This window comes from Dryobates pubescens, chromosome Z, assembly GCF_014839835.1.
Source record: "Dryobates pubescens isolate bDryPub1 chromosome Z, bDryPub1.pri, whole genome shotgun sequence".
NCBI lineage: Eukaryota > Metazoa > Chordata > Aves > Piciformes > Picidae > Dryobates > Dryobates pubescens.
Window position 1 is genome coordinate 86,623,317 of NC_071657.1, and position 18,716 is coordinate 86,642,032.

At 50.2% G+C, this 18,716-nt stretch overlaps 1 protein-coding gene across 2 annotated transcripts in view; it reads left to right on the plus strand.

Moving 5' to 3' along the window:
• CNTFR (ciliary neurotrophic factor receptor) overlaps nucleotides 1-18,716 on the plus strand; it is a 239,180-nt gene that overhangs the window by 126,723 nt on the left and 93,741 nt on the right. The window contains exon 3 of one of the 2 annotated variants that reach the window (XM_054178919.1): nucleotides 10,541-10,622. The exons of the other annotated variant lie outside the window; for it this stretch is intronic. Within the exon in view, the coding sequence (XP_054034894.1) occupies nucleotides 10,541-10,622 (82 nt within the window). The remainder of the gene's footprint in view (nucleotides 1-10,540; nucleotides 10,623-18,716) is intronic. 2 annotated transcript variants of the gene reach the window in all.

The window sequence follows — 18,716 nt, forward strand, 5'->3', positions numbered from 1 at the left end:
CCACAACTAACCTGCCAGTAGCAAGATGCAGCAATGCTGGGCTTGCCAGAGCTCACTGATGCTAGCAAGAGCTGTGCTCAGGGGGCGTCCTCATTTCCAAAGGGGTGTTTTGTTTCCTCCATCATTGCTAAGCCCACCGTGCTGCCCAGCACACATTTCAGCATACAGCCACTCTGTCCCCATGAAGCCACAGGGGAACTGCTTCCCTGATGTCACTCAGCTAATACCTCCTAACAAACATGCTAATTTAAGAGCTGCTAAAGCCCGGGGGCAACGGGAGGTCACAGTCCACACAAACAGATGGTGTTTTGTCCTTGCTAATTAAATTTTCCTGTAGTTTAGAGTGAGAGACTTTTCTGACTTTTACTTCAGCAGAGCTGCTTTGGAAGGACTCTGTTCTTCCATCCTCTTCCTCATCTCGTTTTCCACAAACACATCTGCAGGGATAGAGCAGGACCTTGGGGAGGGCAAGGGTCCCCAGGGGGTTTTAGCAGTGCCCCCGGTGGTCCATTGAGCTTGCTTCATGTTCTCTGCCAGCTCCCAGCTCCTTGCAAGTGATGCCAGTGTGGGGTCCTGCAGCAAACCAAGATGGCAGTGACACCAAAATAGCTGCCAGCACGTGGCAAGGTTCATTGTGAGACTGAGGTCATGTGAGTGTCAGGAGCATCCCTCCTGCTTCTGTCCCATGCTGGAGGGCTGCTGGTCAGCTGGAGGGCAGTCCAGGGCTGTGGAGGTGGGTGGGGCCAGTGTGCTGAGGGGCTTCAGGACTCACAGAGGATGCAGTGGGGCCAGACCAGGAGTGGATGCAGTGCAATTGTATGCATTTTATGAGTAGACATGTGCAAAACATCTTGACAAGCATGTAAGCCAGTGGTGGAGATGCTTTTGTCCCACTCACCCACCCACAGCAGCACTCCTCCTGTCGGGCATCCCATGTGGTAAAGTTTCAAAGGACCAGAGCTTTGCACCCTGTGGGGTGGTAGGTGAGAGGGCAGGGCTGGGGTAGCTGGGTTTTTGGACCATCCTAGTGTGTACCCCATGCTGTTCTCTGTGGTCTGTTGTCATGGGAAGGAGACGTGTATGACAAGGAATGGAGGGAGCTTCAGGGTCAGGTAGATGGTTTGCAGAGAGAGAGGGAGACCGGCATCTCCTGTGGGACCTAGATAGAGAAGGACAGCAGGCAGAGGCTAGTGGGGAGCATGCATCCTGAGCCCTTTTCTGCTTCCAACAGCACTCATTGTTATCCATGGGCCCTGGAAGTTGCCTAGACCCTGACCATTCAGTCCTCCTGCCAGCTTATGCTGCAGGCATGGGGGAGAGATGAAGCAAGGCAGAACAAATCCTGAGGCATCTCTGGGGAGATGGCATCAGAGTTGCTGGTGTGGTGTCCTCCATGCCAAGCATTTAAAAAAGCATAAACAAATAAACATGCAACAGCAAGCTCTGTGTAGCTAGATTCTCCCTCCCTGATGCTCCCAGCTGCTAAGCAAGTGTCATTCCCTCCTACAACAAGATGAGCTGCCAAGGTTTCTTCCAACATTCCTTGCTCCAATTCCGCTCATGTCCCTGAGCCCCTGCAACATGGACTTCAGGCTTTCATCCTCCTCCAGTATGACCTTCATGTGCTGGCAAAAAAACCTACCTTGCTTTCTGAGCAGTGATGTTGCAGCCCCAGTCCTCAGCTGTATTTGGTGCTTTGGATTGGGGACATCACCACTAAGAGGTTTTCTGGGGCTAAACCAGCGTGGCACTGCCTGTGCTGGTGGGAAGGGGTTCTGTGGGCTGCAGGGTGTGAGTGGTTGGGTTGGGGAAGCACCTGGTGGCTGTGTCCTGCTTGCCCCTCTACTTCTGCCACAGCACAGTGCCCTTCACTTCTCTTGGCAGCACCAGCAGTATGAGTCCCCATGCCTACACAGTTGTCTAGCCCACCTAAGTGTGGCAGAAAATAGATCTCCAGAGGAGCAAGTTTTGACTAAGAGGTGCATCCTTCATACTTCAAAATATACTCCTCTGTCCCTCTGCTCCCAGGTGCCATTGAGGAGGATATTAAATCCCCTCCAGCACCTACAGAGCTCCTGAGCATTGGAAAGGCTAGGAGCCACTATGCTGCCCTGTGCCACAGGCATCCAGCTAATGGAGGAATTATGGAGAACAGGCTTTGTCTGTCCTCCCTTTCCTCTCTGTTTTGCTCAGGATGAAGTGTGACTGGCATAGTCTGTATTTTAACACTAGGAAGCTTTTCTCTGCCTGAGAGGTTTGCATCTTAAGTGGCATTGGGGAGTTTGTAAAGCAGCCTGGCCACAAACCCTCCTGAAGGCAAAAAGCAGGATTGTGAGGAAAATCCTGAGAGGTTTGAAGGGCAGCACAGCCCTGCAGACAAAAATAAGAAATGTTGCAAACATTTGCCAGAAATTCACAAACTGAACCTGGCATGAGGCAGCAGGACTTTCCTCTGTGTATGGGAATCTGGTTTTGCTTTTATGTGTTGTTTAGGTGTTTGTTCCCTGTCAGTAATACTCTGTATTCATGTGTGGAGACTGGGAGCTGACATGTCAAAATTCATTGTGACACCAAGAGTTCCTTCCTACAGTAATCACAGTCTGGAGAGTTGGTGTGAGCTGGATCTGCCCTCAAAAGTGTGATTTTTGTGGCTTCCTGGGAGGAACCCCAGGGCATGCCTGGTCCACAAACATCTCCCATCTTCTATCTCCATCCCATCTCTGATCTCCTCTGTCTGTCCCTGGCATGGTGCCATGAGCTGGGGAAAAATAATTCAGCCCAAGACTCCACTTGAAAGGAGGTTCCAGAAAAATATTACTGTCTTTGGCACTTCTTTGACAGAAGCAAACATCCAGTTGTTTCCTGCAGTCTCTCTCTGCAAGGAGCTAAAAACTGCTCAGGGCAGAGGAAAGCTGAGTAAAAAGAGAGGGAAAATGCTATTTCCCCTTGTTGGTCTGAGCTCTCTCCATCTTGGAGGCTGTCCAGGCATGGATGTAGGGTGCAGGTGTGGCAGCTGAGCTTGAGCTTCCTGCTTAGGAAGCACTGGTGCCCCTTAGGAATAGACCTGGGGCAATCTTCCTTCACAACCTTTGCCATGGGGATTCAGGCCTCCTCTTGCCCTGCTGTGCTTTCTTCTGGCACTTATTTTGAAGATGCACAATGCTTATTAGTATGCTGTGCTTTGTGTTGCTTTTATCACCACTGGAGCAGATGGCTGGGCTTGGACTGCTGCCCTCTGCTTGCAGAAAGGCTGGTTAATGTGATGGTAGTTATGAGGACAGGTATGGGTTTTAAGAAACATCCCCCTTAAGAGCTCCGAGAGGGAAACAGGAGATGGGCAGTGAGAGACAACTACCTGTGTGGCAGCATTGGCAGCAAGGGCTGTCAGTAGGCAGGGTTGCTGGAGAGATTCCCAGCAGTGTACCTGTCCCAGCAATGCTCTCCTGACATTGCTCATGGAGGTAGGATGTGGCTGGCAGGGAGCCATGCTGCTAGGATAGCTCCATGCCTATTCTCAGGCCACAGAGGAGGCAGAGCATAGCACCAGCTGCTTGTGTCCCTTGCCCTATCAGGGGCAGAGATGGGCTGCAGTATTCTGATGCATTACAGAACCAAATGATGGTTTGTGTTGGGAGAGAATCTGGTCCAACCTCTCCTGGGGTGTGCAAGGATATCTTTCTCTAACTCAGAGTGCCATCCAACCTCACCTTCAATGTTCCGATGTTTCGTTACCCTCCTTGTGGAAAATGCCTTCCTTATATCTAGTCTAAAGATACCCTCTTTTAGTTTAAAACCTTTGCTTCTTGGCCTATCACAGCAGGCCCTGCAAAATGATTTGTCCCTCACTGTTCTTATGAGTCCCCTTTAAGGACTGAAAGGCCACAATATGGTCTCCCTGCAGCCTTTCTTTCTCCAAACTGAACAACCCTAACACTCTCAGCCTTTCTTCATGGGAGAGATGTTCCATCCCTTGTTCCTGGAACAGAAATCTTCCAGCCTCTGAGGCTGCAAGGTGAGCACCATGCTTCTGGGGATGTCAGGGCCTTCAGTGAAGAAGTGTCTTCTAATATCCAGTCTGGACCTTCCCTGGTGCAACTTGAGTCCACTTCCTCTTGTTCTATCACTTGTTACTAGGGAGAAGAGGCCAACACCCACCACACTACAGTTTCCTTTGAGGTAGTTGTAGAGAGCAACTTTCCCTCAGCTTTCTCTCCTTCAACCCCGGATCCTTCAGCAGTTCTTCAGAAGCTATGTTCTCCAGACCCTTCACCAGCTTCATTGTCCTTCCTGGAGGTGCTCCAGCACCTCAATTTATTTCTTGTAGTGAGGGCCCCAAAACTGAACTCAGTACTCAAGGTGTGGCCTCACCAGTGCCAAGTACAGGGTGACAGTCACTTCCCTGGTGATGCTGACCATGCTATTCCTGATACACGCCAGGATGCTGTTGGCCTTATTGGTCACCTGAGCACACTGTTGACTCATGTTCAGCCAGCTGTAGATCAGCACCCCCAGGTCTTTCTCTACTGGGCAGTTTTTCAGACTCTCTGACCCAGGCCTATGGCATTGCATGGGGTTTGTTATGAGACAAGTGCAGGACCCAGCACTTGTCTTTGCTGAATCTCATGCAGCTGACCTTGGATCATCCAGCCAGCCTGTCCAGGTCCCTCTGTAGAATCTTCCTACACCTACAGAAGACCAGCTCTACCTCCCAGTTTAGTGTCATCTGCAAATTGTCCATCCATCCAAGCTATGAGCACCCAGTATCTCCAGGAGGAGACACTGTCACGTGCCTTACTAAAGCCCAGGTAAACAACATTCATGGACTTCTCCCCATCCTCTAAGCAGGTCACTTTGTCATAGAAGGAGATCAAACTGGACCTGTCCTTCATGCACCCATGATGATTAGGCTTGATCACCTGGCTGCCCTACACAAACTGCATAATGGCATCAAGATGATCTGCTGCTCCATGGCTTTCCTTGGCACTGAGGTCAGACTGACAGGTCTGTAGTTTCTTGGTTCCTCCTTGTGGCCCTTCTTATAGATGAATGTAGACTTGTTCCTTCCTAAACCATCCCAACCACCTTTCTTACTGTGACATCCCACAAATGACACCCAGGCAAGATGGAACAACTCCAAGATTCAGCACAGGCATTTGAAGCCTACAGGTGCATTCAAGGGTACATCACAAAACAAAGCAGCTGGGAAGTGTTTTGAAAGCCGTGCACCCACCTTCTATCCGTCACTCCTGGATCACAAGTGTAGGAGGGTACACAAAGACACCTGCAAGTCCAGTGTTGCTCCCCAGGCTAGCAGGGGCACAGTGACAGAAGGGCTGTGCGGTGGGGATCTGCTTCCTCCAGGACATCCTCTCACTCAGCATCTTTGCTTCATTGCTGGAAAGGCAGGAGGTAGAGGGAAGAAGCTTGCAATCCGTGAGAGCCATAAGCAAATTATTTTCAGCTTGCCCTGGTCATCCCCATGGTGCTCATGGTCCAGGAAGTAAGTGCTAATCACCCTGTTGACAGGGGAGATTTAAATTAGATTTAAGAAGGCTTTTTGAGCAGCAGGGGCTCTGGCTCTGCAGGTAAGACTTTCTGATAGCACATATTAAGGAAATGATGAAGACCCTCTTTTCTTTCCTCTTAAGCAGCAAAATGGGGTTTAGTGTTGATGGGGCATTATAAGGCTATGGTTGTTACATGTATATGACATAAACCAACACTATTTTCCCCCCTCCTTTATCTCACTTTTCTGCCAGGGTGGCAGAGGAGATAGCACTGAGTACTTTCAGGAGTACAAGTTTTGCCCTTAAGGCTGACCTTCTGTCCACAGTGCTGCCAGGAGTGGTGCAATTACTGCAGGAATAGCGGCTGAAGATGGTCCTGCTCATTGTGGTGCTTCACTGCTAATCACGGCAGCATGTGCTGCCCTCCGGGAGGGATGACATCTAATTGGAGGAACCACAGGTCACTGGGGCCAGGGAAAGATGTGGCAGGGTCTCTGCTAACAAAGGGCTGGGCTGAGCAATCAAGGGCAGCTTTGCTAAGGGTGTTTCAAAGAATCATCAAATGTTTTGGGTGGGAAGGACCCTTATAGATCATACCGTTGAACCGCCTTCACAGTGAGCTTGGATATCTTCCATTAGCACAGTTTGCTCAGAACCCTATCCAACCTGACCTGGAAGGTTTCCAGGGGTGAGGCATCTGCCACATCTGCACCTAAGAGTGCTGTAAGGCTAATACTCAGTATCTGCAGGACAGACGTACCAGAGCTCTTGCAGTAGGTGTCTGCAGTACAGGTGTCCTGTAGCAACTATAGTTGGTGTCTGCAGTGCTAGCAAACTACAGCACTGCATCAAAGGTTGTACCATGGCTGTCTGCAGTACAGGCACACCACAGTGTCTGCTGTTGGCACCTGCTCTTCAAAGCTCCTTTGGAAGCCTCTCGTCAGCCTGGTGTGGCAGCCTGGCAGCTGTCTGGGGATGAAACATCTTCACAGAGGTCTTTTCTCCTGCATGCCACCACCTCTAATCCAGGCCCTGTAACAGTACCTGGTGGAGAAATACTCAACAGAAGTCTTTGTTATGAAAACACTAGGTTTTGAAACACCATTTCTTCACACACACACACACACGTGCCTTTTGTTTTTTTTCCTGGTAGCAGCCACTTACTCCCAGAATGAGGCCTTACTTATTTGTCCTTGTTGTGAGGGGGCTGTGGGAGGTGAAAATTGCAGGGGAGGCTGGGATGCAATCCAAGTACCTCAACAGCTAGGAGCAGCCCTGCCCTGGAACTGCCATTTCCAGCTATCACTTGGTACCCCATTACCAGTAAGCATCTCCAAAGCTTTGAGATCCTTTTAAGGGAGAGCTGCAAAGGACCCATCCCCCTTCATCTTTGGAAGAGGACACTGGGACTGTTCAGCAGATGGTGGCATCCTACTTTTTTGCCTGGACTCTTGCCACCCACTTTGGGGGTGTCCTTGCCTCATAACACCACAACAGTTGATGTCACATCACTGTGCCCCTTCAATTCTGTTGCAGGGACAGCTGCTAGGCTTGTATTCATGCAGGTCTGGACACAACCCCCTTCATCATAGCCTGACCTGGCTCAGGCAAAGAATGACTAGGAATTTCTTAGTTTTAGACTGAGAGCTGATGGAAGGGACCATATTCATATCTATGTTGAATTGTCTTCTGCTGAGGTACCACAACTGATGTCCTCATTACCTTTGGTGTGGAGGATCAACTAGTAACTCTCTCAAAACAAGAAGCTGGGGACAGTGAGAGGGTTTACCAGAGGTGGCTCCAAACTGCAGACCTGCCATGCTACCACATCTTGAGTGCCCCTTTGCCTCCTTCTGCTCCTGCCCAGGGTTCTTGTTCCTCTGCACCATCAGGAAATGATTCACTGAAAGGGGGAAAGTGAATAGTCTACAACCTCTTTTTCCACAGAAGATTTGGTTTCCTACTGCTGGGTTTTCTGTGTAATAAATATGGTTCCTCACCATCACCTTTCAACTGATCCCTGCAGAAGCAAGGACACAATCCAGAGGGAGCTGCATGCCTGGTGAGCTGCTGCTCAGTGGCCCATGTGCCTGTGTGCTGGGGTGCTGGCTATTGATAGAGAAACCATTAAATGAGCAAATACAGCAAGTGGAAATTTGCATGAGAAGCATCTGCAGAAATTGCAAGGTTTTGTTATGTGCTTAAAAAAAAAACCCTAAATCAACATGGCTTTGGGCAAAACAGGCAAACAAAGCAAACACTGCATGGGAAACTGTAATTCAAGTGAGAAAAAAATGGGTTTCTGGCTAGATTTTCACAATAAAATAGCTTGGGCTCTGTCTACTGCCTCATGGCAGGGCTTATCTTAGGGAAGAAATGAGGTTGTGTACTGTGAAAGAAGCTGAACAGTGAAATCTCTGTACCAGCACTGGGAGCCCCTGCCTGTGATCTGGCCATGTCATAGAGACCCCAGGTGTAATGGGTTGGGGCAGGTCCCCTCCCCACCACAGGCAGAAATAACGACTCAAACTGCAACACCAGGGAACTTGTCTGGGTCCCTTCACTCACTCTTTTTCAGCCTGCAGCAAACAGCATCACCCTTGAGACCATCAGTTCTGTGACAAGAGCCATCCCTTGCCATGTAATTGAGGTGCCTGTCTCCACTCTGGGCTAGTCCTGAGTGAGGCTGCCAGGGATGTGAGAAGGAGCAGCAGCAATTGTTTTAACCACCAGTAAGATGAGCAGCAGTGGAGGACAGGTGGCTTTGCTCTCTGGCAGGACCGAGACACAGAGCAGGATGGTTGCACAGTCATGAGCCAAACTGAAGGCTGCAGCAAGCAGATTCCACACTTCAAAATGCAGGGTATCAGAAGGGCTCCTGTCCTGCCTCCTGTCATTACCATTGTCCTCAGAGATGGGATGGCTGCCCTTTCTGGGGGTACCAGGACTGTGACACAGGGAAGGACTCCTGTCCTGGTGCATTTCCTTGCTTATTTCAATTCCTGGTACCACCCACCAGCTTCTAGGGCTGTAGAGAGGGAATATTCATTGGTAGGGAAAATTGGCTCCTTGTTTGCCTGCAGCACATAAGCTGCTTGGGATCCTATGTACCCAACTGCCATGGGATGTGGCATTGCTGCCTGCCTCAGGTCCTGGCCATCACCCATTAGCTGAGCTGCCACTTGTGATCACAGCTAGTGCATAGCTGGGTAGCACTAGGGAAGCTCTGCTGTTGGTATGCTGAGAACACATGGAGGAGGCAAAATGGAGAGCAGGCACGTGGAAAAAGAGGAGCAGGAGAGAAGCAGCAAGAAGAAAGCACTTAAGAGTTCCTCTCTCAGAGGGAGGTCACCTTATCTCTGCTTTGCAGGCAAGAAAACTGAGGCATAGGGGAGGCCGTGACAGTGATTTGCTCAAGGTGATTCAGGAGGGCTGGGACTGGGCTGGGAGCAGGGTCTCGGGCTGGGAGCAGGGTCTCGGGCTGGCCTGTCCACACTATGCAGCCGCAGGGTCACAGAGGTGCCTTTCACTGCCAGCACTCCTGGCCAAACCTCAGCACTGGCAATTCAGCATCAAGGCTGTGGGTCCCTTCTCTCCCCATCTTCAGGCTCCCTCTTTTCAGATTCCTTGTATGTCCCAACATTCCTGCCTCTGAGGGTCATTTGAGGCCATACTGATCCAGCTGCACCCCAAAATCTGCCAGTGATAACCTTCCATCAGCTCTTGGCTTCCCTTCCAGTCCTGCAAAGGCTTGTGTCCTGTAGCAAACCCGAGGCTGTCTGGGATCCTGCAAAAGCCATGCTCAGTAATGGAATAGTTTTGCTGGTTTTTTTCCTCAGGCCAGTAAAGCTCCCCCTTTATTTGGGTTTAAATGTATGCCACCTGGCTAACGAGCCCATACTGGTGTTCTAGATTAAAAGGCAATCCTCTGTGCATTACTGATATGGTGCTGGAGATTAGAGAGCTTTAACTGCTTTTGAAGGTGCAATTTGCTTTTCAGGCATGGTGCTATTTACCTCCTGCTGGGTGGGCCTGCATCACCATTGCTGTCCCAAAAAGCTCCCTCTCAGCTCCAGGCTCTGCTGCCAGCCCTAGCTGCACAAGGAGAGCTTGGGCATCTCCAAACCTGGCAGGGATGTGCAGGGCATCCTTGTGGTTGTTGCTCTGCCTTTTCTCCATTGCTGGGGAGGCTTGTTAGAGCAAGGAGGATGTTTCTGGTTTGTCCCCAAAAATCAGGATGTCTCCACCCACCTGCTTTCTTAGCACACCTCCCTGTGTGTCAGCATCTCCTGGGACATGGTATGAATCATTAGGATGGAGCAGCCTCTGCCCCTTTCTCGGCCCAGAAAGATGGCAGCTGACTGCAGCCCATCAGGGTGTTAATGGCAGGTGGCTGAGGCAGCATGCTGCACCTGTGGGTCATTGCAAAAACACCAGTGAGTGTTATGCTGTCTCTGGCATGCCCAGAAATGCTGCTGCTCTTGCATTAGGCTGGCAGACAGCACAGCATTCAGTGCTAGCTGAAGGCTCCATACTAGAGAAGCAAGCAGCAGATGCTTGCATCTTGTATGTCCTAAGCACCAAGTGCTGCTGTGAAGTTCCTGGGTGAGCTCCCATCTCTTCAAAACACATCTGCAACCTACCTGCAGGCAGTGTCTGCTTCTGTGGTGATGCTGCAGCCGCCAAGGAGAGCCCAACCCAGGGTTTTACTTTCTTAGGAGAAATGTTGAAAATGAGATTAGGAAAGTAACAGCAGTTCTGCAAGGCATGTCATCACATGCAGGCATCTCGTTGTGTTGGCACCTCCTGTGGAAAGTGCCAGAGGCTGTTGGATAATGAAACACGTGCCAGCAAAATGCTTCCTTTTGCAGCAAGTTTCCCTGTGGCTGACATGAAGTTTGTGCTTCACGTCTGTCTCCTTTCAGTCCCATCACACCATTTGGCTTCCCAGGAGTGACCAGTTCTTGGCATGCCATGTGCAAGGCCTCCTAAGGGCAAATCCTGATCAGTCCTACCTATGTTTTCTTCCACAGATGGCTAACTCTGTCCCATCAGCCTGCTGCATGGTGCTCGCCGTGGTGGTGGTGGTGTATGCCCAGAGACACAGCCAGCAGGGTGAGTCTACACATCTCTCACCTTGAGGGATCCTGAAAAACAAGAATGTTGCTCCTCATCCTCTCTCCTGGAGCAAACCATGTGCACTCTGGACTTGTCTGATACTAGATTTCTTGATGTTGCCACTTTTCTCTATGGCACATGTCCCCTCATGCCCACTACTGTGGCATCTGGACATACTGCGTTCCCCCAGCTGGTGCCCTGAACCCTGTTCACATCCCTGTGTGTCCCAGGGTGCCACTACAGCCCAGGCCCCCTCACCCCACCTTTTCTGCATACTACACTGTGCAACCTGGCCATGAAGGGATGAACTGGTGGGATGAAGCATGAGCCTGATTTCTCAAACACCCTACCCCATGACTATAAAGGATGCCTTGTCCTGCTCTCATGTCCTTGAGGTGATTCGATCCCCATTGCCACCACACATCTGTGCTCACCACTAGCTGATCCCACTCCAGTGCAGTGAAGAATTCAGGGTTTACCTTAGTAATGGCTTTAGAGAGGCTACTTATTAGAGTCATTGTGGCATTGATGGTTGGAGGACTGCATATATGGATTACAAATCTAGGCAGAAGCAGGAATTCTGGGGGATGAAGGGCAGTTGGGTCCTACTGCACTAAAGCCTTTGACACTGTCTCCCACAGCTTTCTCTTTCAGAAACTCATGGCACAAGGCTTGGATAAGTGCACTCTGCATTGGAGTAAAAACTGGCTGGGTGGCCAGGCCCAAAGGGTGGTGGTGAATGGAGTTCAGTCTGGCTGGCACCCAGTCACTAGTGGTGTCCCCCAGTGTTCAGTAATGGGACCTGTCCTCTTTAATATCTTTATCAATGATCTGGATGGGGGGTTTGAATGCATCCTCAGGAAATTTGCAGGTGACACCAAGCTGTGTGGCTGTGCTGATCTGCTACAGGGTATGGAGGCTTTGCAGCAGGACCTGGACAGGTTAGACTGATGGGCCAAGGCTAACTGTATGAAGATCAACAAGGCCAAGTACCAAGTCAACTAAATATGAGTCAGCAGTGTGCCCAGGTGGCCAAGAAAACCAATGGCATCCTGGCTTGTGTTAGAAACACTGTGGCCAGCAGGAACAGGGAGGGGATCATCCCCCTGCCCTCAGCACTAGCAAGGCCATACCTCGAGTGTTGTGCTCAGTTCTGGGCACCTCACTACAGGAAGGATATTGAGGTCTGGAGCTTGTCCAGAGAAGGGCAAGGAGGTTCATGAAGAGCCTGGAGCACATGGCCTACAAGGAGCATCTGAGGGAAGTGGGGTTGTTCAGTCTAGAGAAGAGGAGGCTGAGGGGAGACCTCATCACTCCCTACAACTACCAGAAGGCAGGTTGGAGCAAGATGGTGTGATGAAGAGGTTATTAATTTATTAACATGAAATATTAATTATATAAGTAGTAATTTTATTAATTATTAAAATTACTAATAACAGATGTATCACTATTTTACATACAGATTCTAGTGCACGATTGTGAAATACATCCCATAAGTGGTTTAGTATTTACAATTTGGACCCAATTAGAATATTTAGAGAAATAATGTCTTAAAAGACCAAAGGGTGCAATTCTGGCACTTGTCCACCAGGCGGCGCCTCGACAGGACGTTGGCGGCTGCTTAACTATGTACAGAGGGTATTACAATGTCTCAGAGGCTTGAACTGGAAATGTTACACTGCTAGGTGCGGGAGCTTTAAACTGAGTGTTAGCAAGTGGAAAGCACGTGGAAGGTACACTGTGTCCTTTGCAGCGAGGTTAGCTGCTAGACTGCAGCAGGCTGCTGTTGCTGGGGCTGGCTCCTGGGCTGGTCCAGTCACTGACGGTGGGGGCAACCTTCTGCCTCCCGTGGCAGTGAAGAGGAGGCAGAATGTAGGCTAGCAGGTAGGCAGGCTCCCTTCGCAGGACTCAGGTGGCTCCCTCCGGACAGCAGGGAGCGGTCCTGAGGGGTCGGCCTGGCAGGGCCAGTAGGCCTGGTCTCTAGGTGGGGTTGGCCCTACGGCAAGGGGCTTCAGGGCCGGCGTGGACGGCCCCAGGGAAGAGGTGCGGCTGTGCGGAGCGGCTGTGCGGAGCGGCTGCTTCCCCTTTGCTTGGCTCAAAGGAGCGGGCGGGACCCTCTCAGAGCGGTCCTGGCTTTGGAGCACAGGCACGGACGGTGCTCTGGGTTTCCCTGGGGCATGGAGTGGCAGAAGTGTTGGCTCCTCTTCTCTGCCGCAATGGCCGGGTCATGCAGGCATGCAGCTATGCACTGCTCCTGCATTATGCAAGCCAGTACACACGGTTGTAGCTCATCAGTCTGCTGCTTTAAGGCTGAGGCAGACATTCGGCCTGCCGGACTCGGCTAGTCCCTTTCCTGTCATCTGGGCAGTCTTACTCTCAGGGATCCAGTCCTCTTGAAGACACAGTGGGCTCTTCTTCTGACTGGTGGGGCTAGCAATAGAACGCTGTAGCATCTCAGGCTTTCAGCAAGGGTGCTTCCTCTGGAGACTCTCAGGGCTGAGGCAAGACAGGCTTCTCCTCGTCTTGCAGAGGCCGCTGGTTTGCTTGCATGTGGGAGTGAGAAGACTTATTAGCAATGGCTGTGGAGTTTAGCATCAAAGGCTTAAGCACAAAAGCAACAAGCTTGGCAGTGAGAGCAAAAAGAAAGAGGGCAACTTGTTTACAAGTTGGAGTGGATTTGACCAATGGACACTCTCATAAACAACCAGCTTTAGCCTATAGAAAACATGAAGCTAGAATTATGCCCATACTTGGTATTAGCATGTAGTTGTTTGTGCCACCTGGCTGACACCTTGGTCTTTGTTCCTCTCAGGAAAGGAGGGGGATGTGTCCACACACGCTGGGATAAGTTTCAGTATCTGGGGCATAATTCTGGGCATAATGTGCCTTCACCACAGATGGTCCTTGGTGTCAAGCTACAGGACTGGAGGAAATGGTTTCAAGCTGTGCTAGGGGACGTTCAGGCTGGATGTTAGGAAATGTTTCCTCACTGAAAGGGTTCTCAAACATTGGAGTGGTTTGCCCAGGGCAGTGGTCGAGTCACTGTCCCTGGAGATGTTTAAACAGCATGTGGACCTAGTGCTTAGGGACATAGTTTAGGATTGACCCTAAAATGGGTTGAAATTTGGACTGGGTGATCTTTGAGGTCTCTTCCAACCAGATGTTTTCTGTGATTCTGGGGTCATCTGCTGTGGCAGCACTGCAAAAATGGGACAGAATGAGGGATTAGTCATGAGGTCTTGGGTGACAGGTTGGACTTGATGATCTTTGAGGTCTCTTCCAACCTTGGTGATTCTATAATCTCCCAAATTCCCTGGTTTTACTGGCAGTAAGCATGCCTTCAGTTGCTTTTAGTGGATTATAGAAGGGAATTTTGCTGATTAATTCTAATAAAGTCACCTGTGCATCCATGGGCTCTGTTGGGTTGAGGAACCCAGCCAGTGTGCACAGTTGAGCTGCCCTAAATCCAGTTGGGTGGATTTATACTCCTAGAAGCTGCCAGCTTGGACACGAAGCAGATGGGCTTTGTGGCAGCTGGCAGCACATCTCCATCACATGAGGACAGCCATTTTCTGGATGTGGAGGGAACTTGGTGGGTGGTGTGGCAGGAGCATTCCCAGAACCTTCCCAGGGCACCTGCTTGAAGCATTTGGGTACTGGCTGTGTGCTGCTTGTGGTGGTGAGATGCTTCCTGCAGAGAAGCAATGCTGCTTGGTTCCTGTTGTGCTTGCAGCACTGCTGCCTGGGAAGCCTTGAAGAACCTGGTGTCAAGGCTGCCAGAGCATTCTGAGATGCACTGTGATGCTTCTCTTTGTGCTATGGGGACACCAGCCCAGACCTGTTGTACAGGGAGATGCACAAAATACAGAAATGCCAGGTATTTCAGGTTTACACATAGCTGAAATGTGTCGTCTAAACAGAGAAATAACCTCTGCTCCCTACCAACACTGGTCAGGACCACACATGCTGGCAACTGCATACTGGTGCGGAGAGCATGGGCCCAGGTAAGACACCTGGGCAGCCACCCTGCAACAGCTGTCACCTTCTGCTCTGTAATCCAGCAGGATTCAGGAATTTGGCAACATAACCTTCCTGCTTCTATGTCCATCATTTTACCCCTGTCTGGCTGCATCTGAGAGGAAGATGTCTAGGGCACCAGCTGGAAATCTGAGCTGCTGAGTCCTGTGCTTCAACAGGTATGTGAACAGGATGTACAGAGAGAGGCAGTGATTTCCCCATGTGCAGGAGTCAGAGTGGCTGCTCTGTACTGCAGGACATAAAAAAGCATGTGGGGAAAATGGGGTGTCAGAGCTGGGGGTGGGGCACTTCAGGACTGCCTGCAAGATGTTTCACAGAGGCACCATGTTTCACTTTCGAACACTTCTCTGAAACATCAAGGTGATGCACTAAGCAGGGACTTTGAAGCAGCAGCTCTCTGTGCTCAGCCTTGAGAGGCTGCAGGTGAAGTTGCAGAGCATCTGTCCCACATTTGAGATCCAGGCGGTGTGCCTCTTTCCCCTCCAAGATCATCCCCGTGCCCCGTTGTAGCCTCCATTCACCAGCCAACCCAGAGGGCTCAGCCCCCACCATCCAGGCACTTGGACTGGGAAAGCATAGCAAAGTGGGATGGGAAGATGGATTAATCACACTGGTGGCAGGGACTGGGTGGAGTGGGGGGAAGGCACTGGCATAAAGTCCATTTATCATGCACTTGAGACACGCTCGACTTTAATAGCTCATGAAGCACTTTAAAAGATGCATTAGCACTGAATACTTGAGTGAGGAGGGTGTGACAAGCTGTTAAGCGAGCACGAGCATGGTGCAGGGAGCCTGGCCACCCGCTCCTGGCTTTCACATGTACCCCGGTGATTACTGGAGCATCCTGCAGAGTGCCACATGAATTAATAAAAGCAACACTGGGCCCATGCATTAACCCCTCTACTGCTCACCTTTACCCTTTTTGCTTGGAGCTCGCTGAGTGAAGGGTTCATCTGGCTGGGGATGCTCCCCAGGGTTCAGAGGGCAGGGGGGCTGAAAGGTCAGCAGATTTGGGTACTTTTCCTCCTTCAGGCTGCAGAGCTCCATTGAAAGCTGCATCTGCACCATCCCACTGGACATCACCACTTCCAGCTACCCACAGGGGTGGGCACTGTGTGATGGGAGAGTGGAGCCATCACAGGGGAATATTCAGGGTATGGCTTTAATGTGCTGGCTCAAGGAGTGGGTTCTGGGTGTCCTGCTGCAAGGAATGGCAGAAGGACAGGGGAAAAAGGTGTTTGTGAGGGATTGTCCCATGGCACAGCCCCTTGTGTCACCCTCCCTGAGGTATTTGGATAGGGCAGAATGCCTGGTTGCATGCAGGGGATGCCACATCTGAAGAGAAACTTCCCTAGTTTCTCAGTTTGTGTGTTCACCCCCAGAACAGCTCAAGTCATCAAATGGGAATTGCTTCCAGCATAGAGTCTTTGGTTTCATCTTTTTTGAGGCATCTGTGTTGGACCATGAGTTCCACTGGAGCAACCAGCACTGCCATCAGCTGGGAGTTGCATAGTGTGCTCATAGCTAATTCTATTGCTGCTAAACCAGCTATCTCCTGATGCTTAGCCCCTCATGCGGGGTGGCTCTGGCAGACTCCACAGTGTGCTCGGTGTGGGTGGGATTGCTGATGTTGCACTGAAAGTGTGCTTAGCTGGAGAACCAGTCTAACTGGGGCAGCTGGCACAGGGCTTCTTTGAACAGCCACCTCAGTGCTCTTCAGCTTAACAAAAAGGCAATGTGCTGGGTAAAATTGGAAACAGGGAGTAAAGAGAGGAGACTTTAAGGGATTGCAACATGGTAGAGTTAAGTATCATGTGAGGGAGAAACTGAGCAATAAGTAGGATTGCAGTCCTGGACATCAGGAGGGCTAACATTGCCCTCTTCAAAGACCTGCTTGGGGGAATCTCATGGGCTGAGACTCTAGAAGGTGTGGGGGGCACCAAGAGAGGTGGTTAATATTCAAACATAACTTCCTCTAAGCTCAACATAGATGCACTCCTGTGAGTAAAATAGTGAGTAGAGCAGGCCAGAGACCTACATGGATGAGCAGAGAGATGATGAAAAAAAATCATATGGAAGGAAGAAGTTCACAGTATGTGGAAAAAGAGATGGGTCATGTGGGAGGATTATAGGAATGTAGAAATGCAACAAGGAAGGTCAAGACCCTCTTAGAATTAAATCTGGCAGAGGCAGTAAAAGAGAACAAGAAGGGCTTCAAATGCGTCAGTAGCAGAAGGAAGAGTAGGAAAAATGTGGGCCCATTGCTGAATTAAGTGGGAGCCCTGGTGACAGAGGATGCAGAGAAAGCAGAGTTACTGAATGCAGAGAAAGCAGAGTTACTGAATGCCCTCTTTGCTGCAGTCCTTACTGCTAAGTCCAGCTCTCAGGAATCCCAGACCCTGGAAGTTAGAGAGAAAGCCTGGTGGAAAGAAGATTTTCCCTTGGTTGATGAGGGCTGGGTCAGAGATCATATGGGCCAACTGCACAAACACAAATCCATGGCCCTGATGGGAAGCACCTGCAAGTGCTGAGGGACCCGGCTGATGTTGTTGTTGCCAATCTCCATCATTTTTGAAAGATCATTGAGAATGGGAGTGGTGCCTGAGGATGGGAAGAAAGCCAGTGTCACTCCAGTGTTCAAAAAAGGCCAAGAAGGAGGACCCAGGAATCACAGAATCACAGAACGTTAGGGGTTGCAAGGGGCCTCCAGAAATCAAGTCCAATCACCCTGCCAAAGCAGGATCACCTCAGGCAGGCTATACAGCAATGCATCCAGATGGGTGTCTTGGTACAGAGAGGTAAAGAGATTCAGTTCTCTTTGAATATTCTGTGTTATGAGGCCAAAATATCAACAGCAAGGCTATTTATTAACAGAATAAAGTAGATGAAACAGTAGAAGGGAGGGAGAGAGGGGAGAGGGAAATGGAGCTAGAGAGAGAAGGAGAAAAGAATTACATTACTACGCTTCCCACCCCCCCTAAGATGGTTTGGGGCCAAGGAACAGTACTGCCACATTGGCTAGGAAGAAATGTCGTCCCTTTTGGCTTGTGCTGTCTTCCCTGGAGGAGGAGAGGGAGAGATCCCAAAGTCCAAGCCCAAGTCCTTCTCTGAGCAGCCTCCAGCATGTGGTGTCTGTCTTCAGCTCTATGAGTTGCAGTAGGCAGAACTTAGGACACGGAGAGAGGGTTCCTCCTGGTCTGCTGCCTCCAGGCTACATGGTGATGTCTTTTCTCCTGTGTTTGTCCTTTTCTCTCCTTGTATTTTCTTCTCCTGAGCAGGTCTTTTATAAATTTATTTTTTTTTAGTCACAGGTTTTTTAGGTATGTGTCCAGGTGGTGAATCCATTGTCCTTTTCACCATCCTCCCTTTCCTGGGTAGTTGATGGGTAAAGAGGATCTTTATGCACATTCCAGAGAGTCGTTAACCAGTGGCCCACTACACATTTCTGTTTCCAGAGGGTCTTTTCACCGTCCCCTCCCTTGGTAGCTATCATCTGGGATAGGAGCAAAGATGATTTTGTCTTTGTTGATTCACATCAAGAAAGACAAGGTTTAGTCTCTTACAGTGGGTTTTGAAAGTCTCCAGTGAAGGAGGCTTCACAACCTCTCTGGGCAGCTTGTTCCATCACCCTCACTGTAAAGGATTTTCTCCTCATGTGTTCTACTTTGCATCTGTTATTCCTTGCCCTATCACTGGGCACCACCAAAAAGAGACACTTTCATGCTGACACCCACACCTCAGGTATTTATAGGTGTTTATTAGATCCCCTCTCAGCCTTCTCTTCTCAAGCCTAAACAGTCCCAGTTCTCTCAGCCTGTTTTCACAGGAGAGATGTTTGAGTCCTGTGGTCATCCTCATAGCTCTCTGTTGGACTCTCTCCAGCAGATGTCTGACTCTCTTGAACAGGGGAGCCCAAAACTGGACATAGTATCACAGTACCACAGTACCACCAAGGTTGGAAGAGACCTCAAAGATCATCAAGTCCAACCTGTCACCACAGACCTCATGACTAGACCATGGCACCAAGTGCCATGTCCAATCCCCTCTTGAACA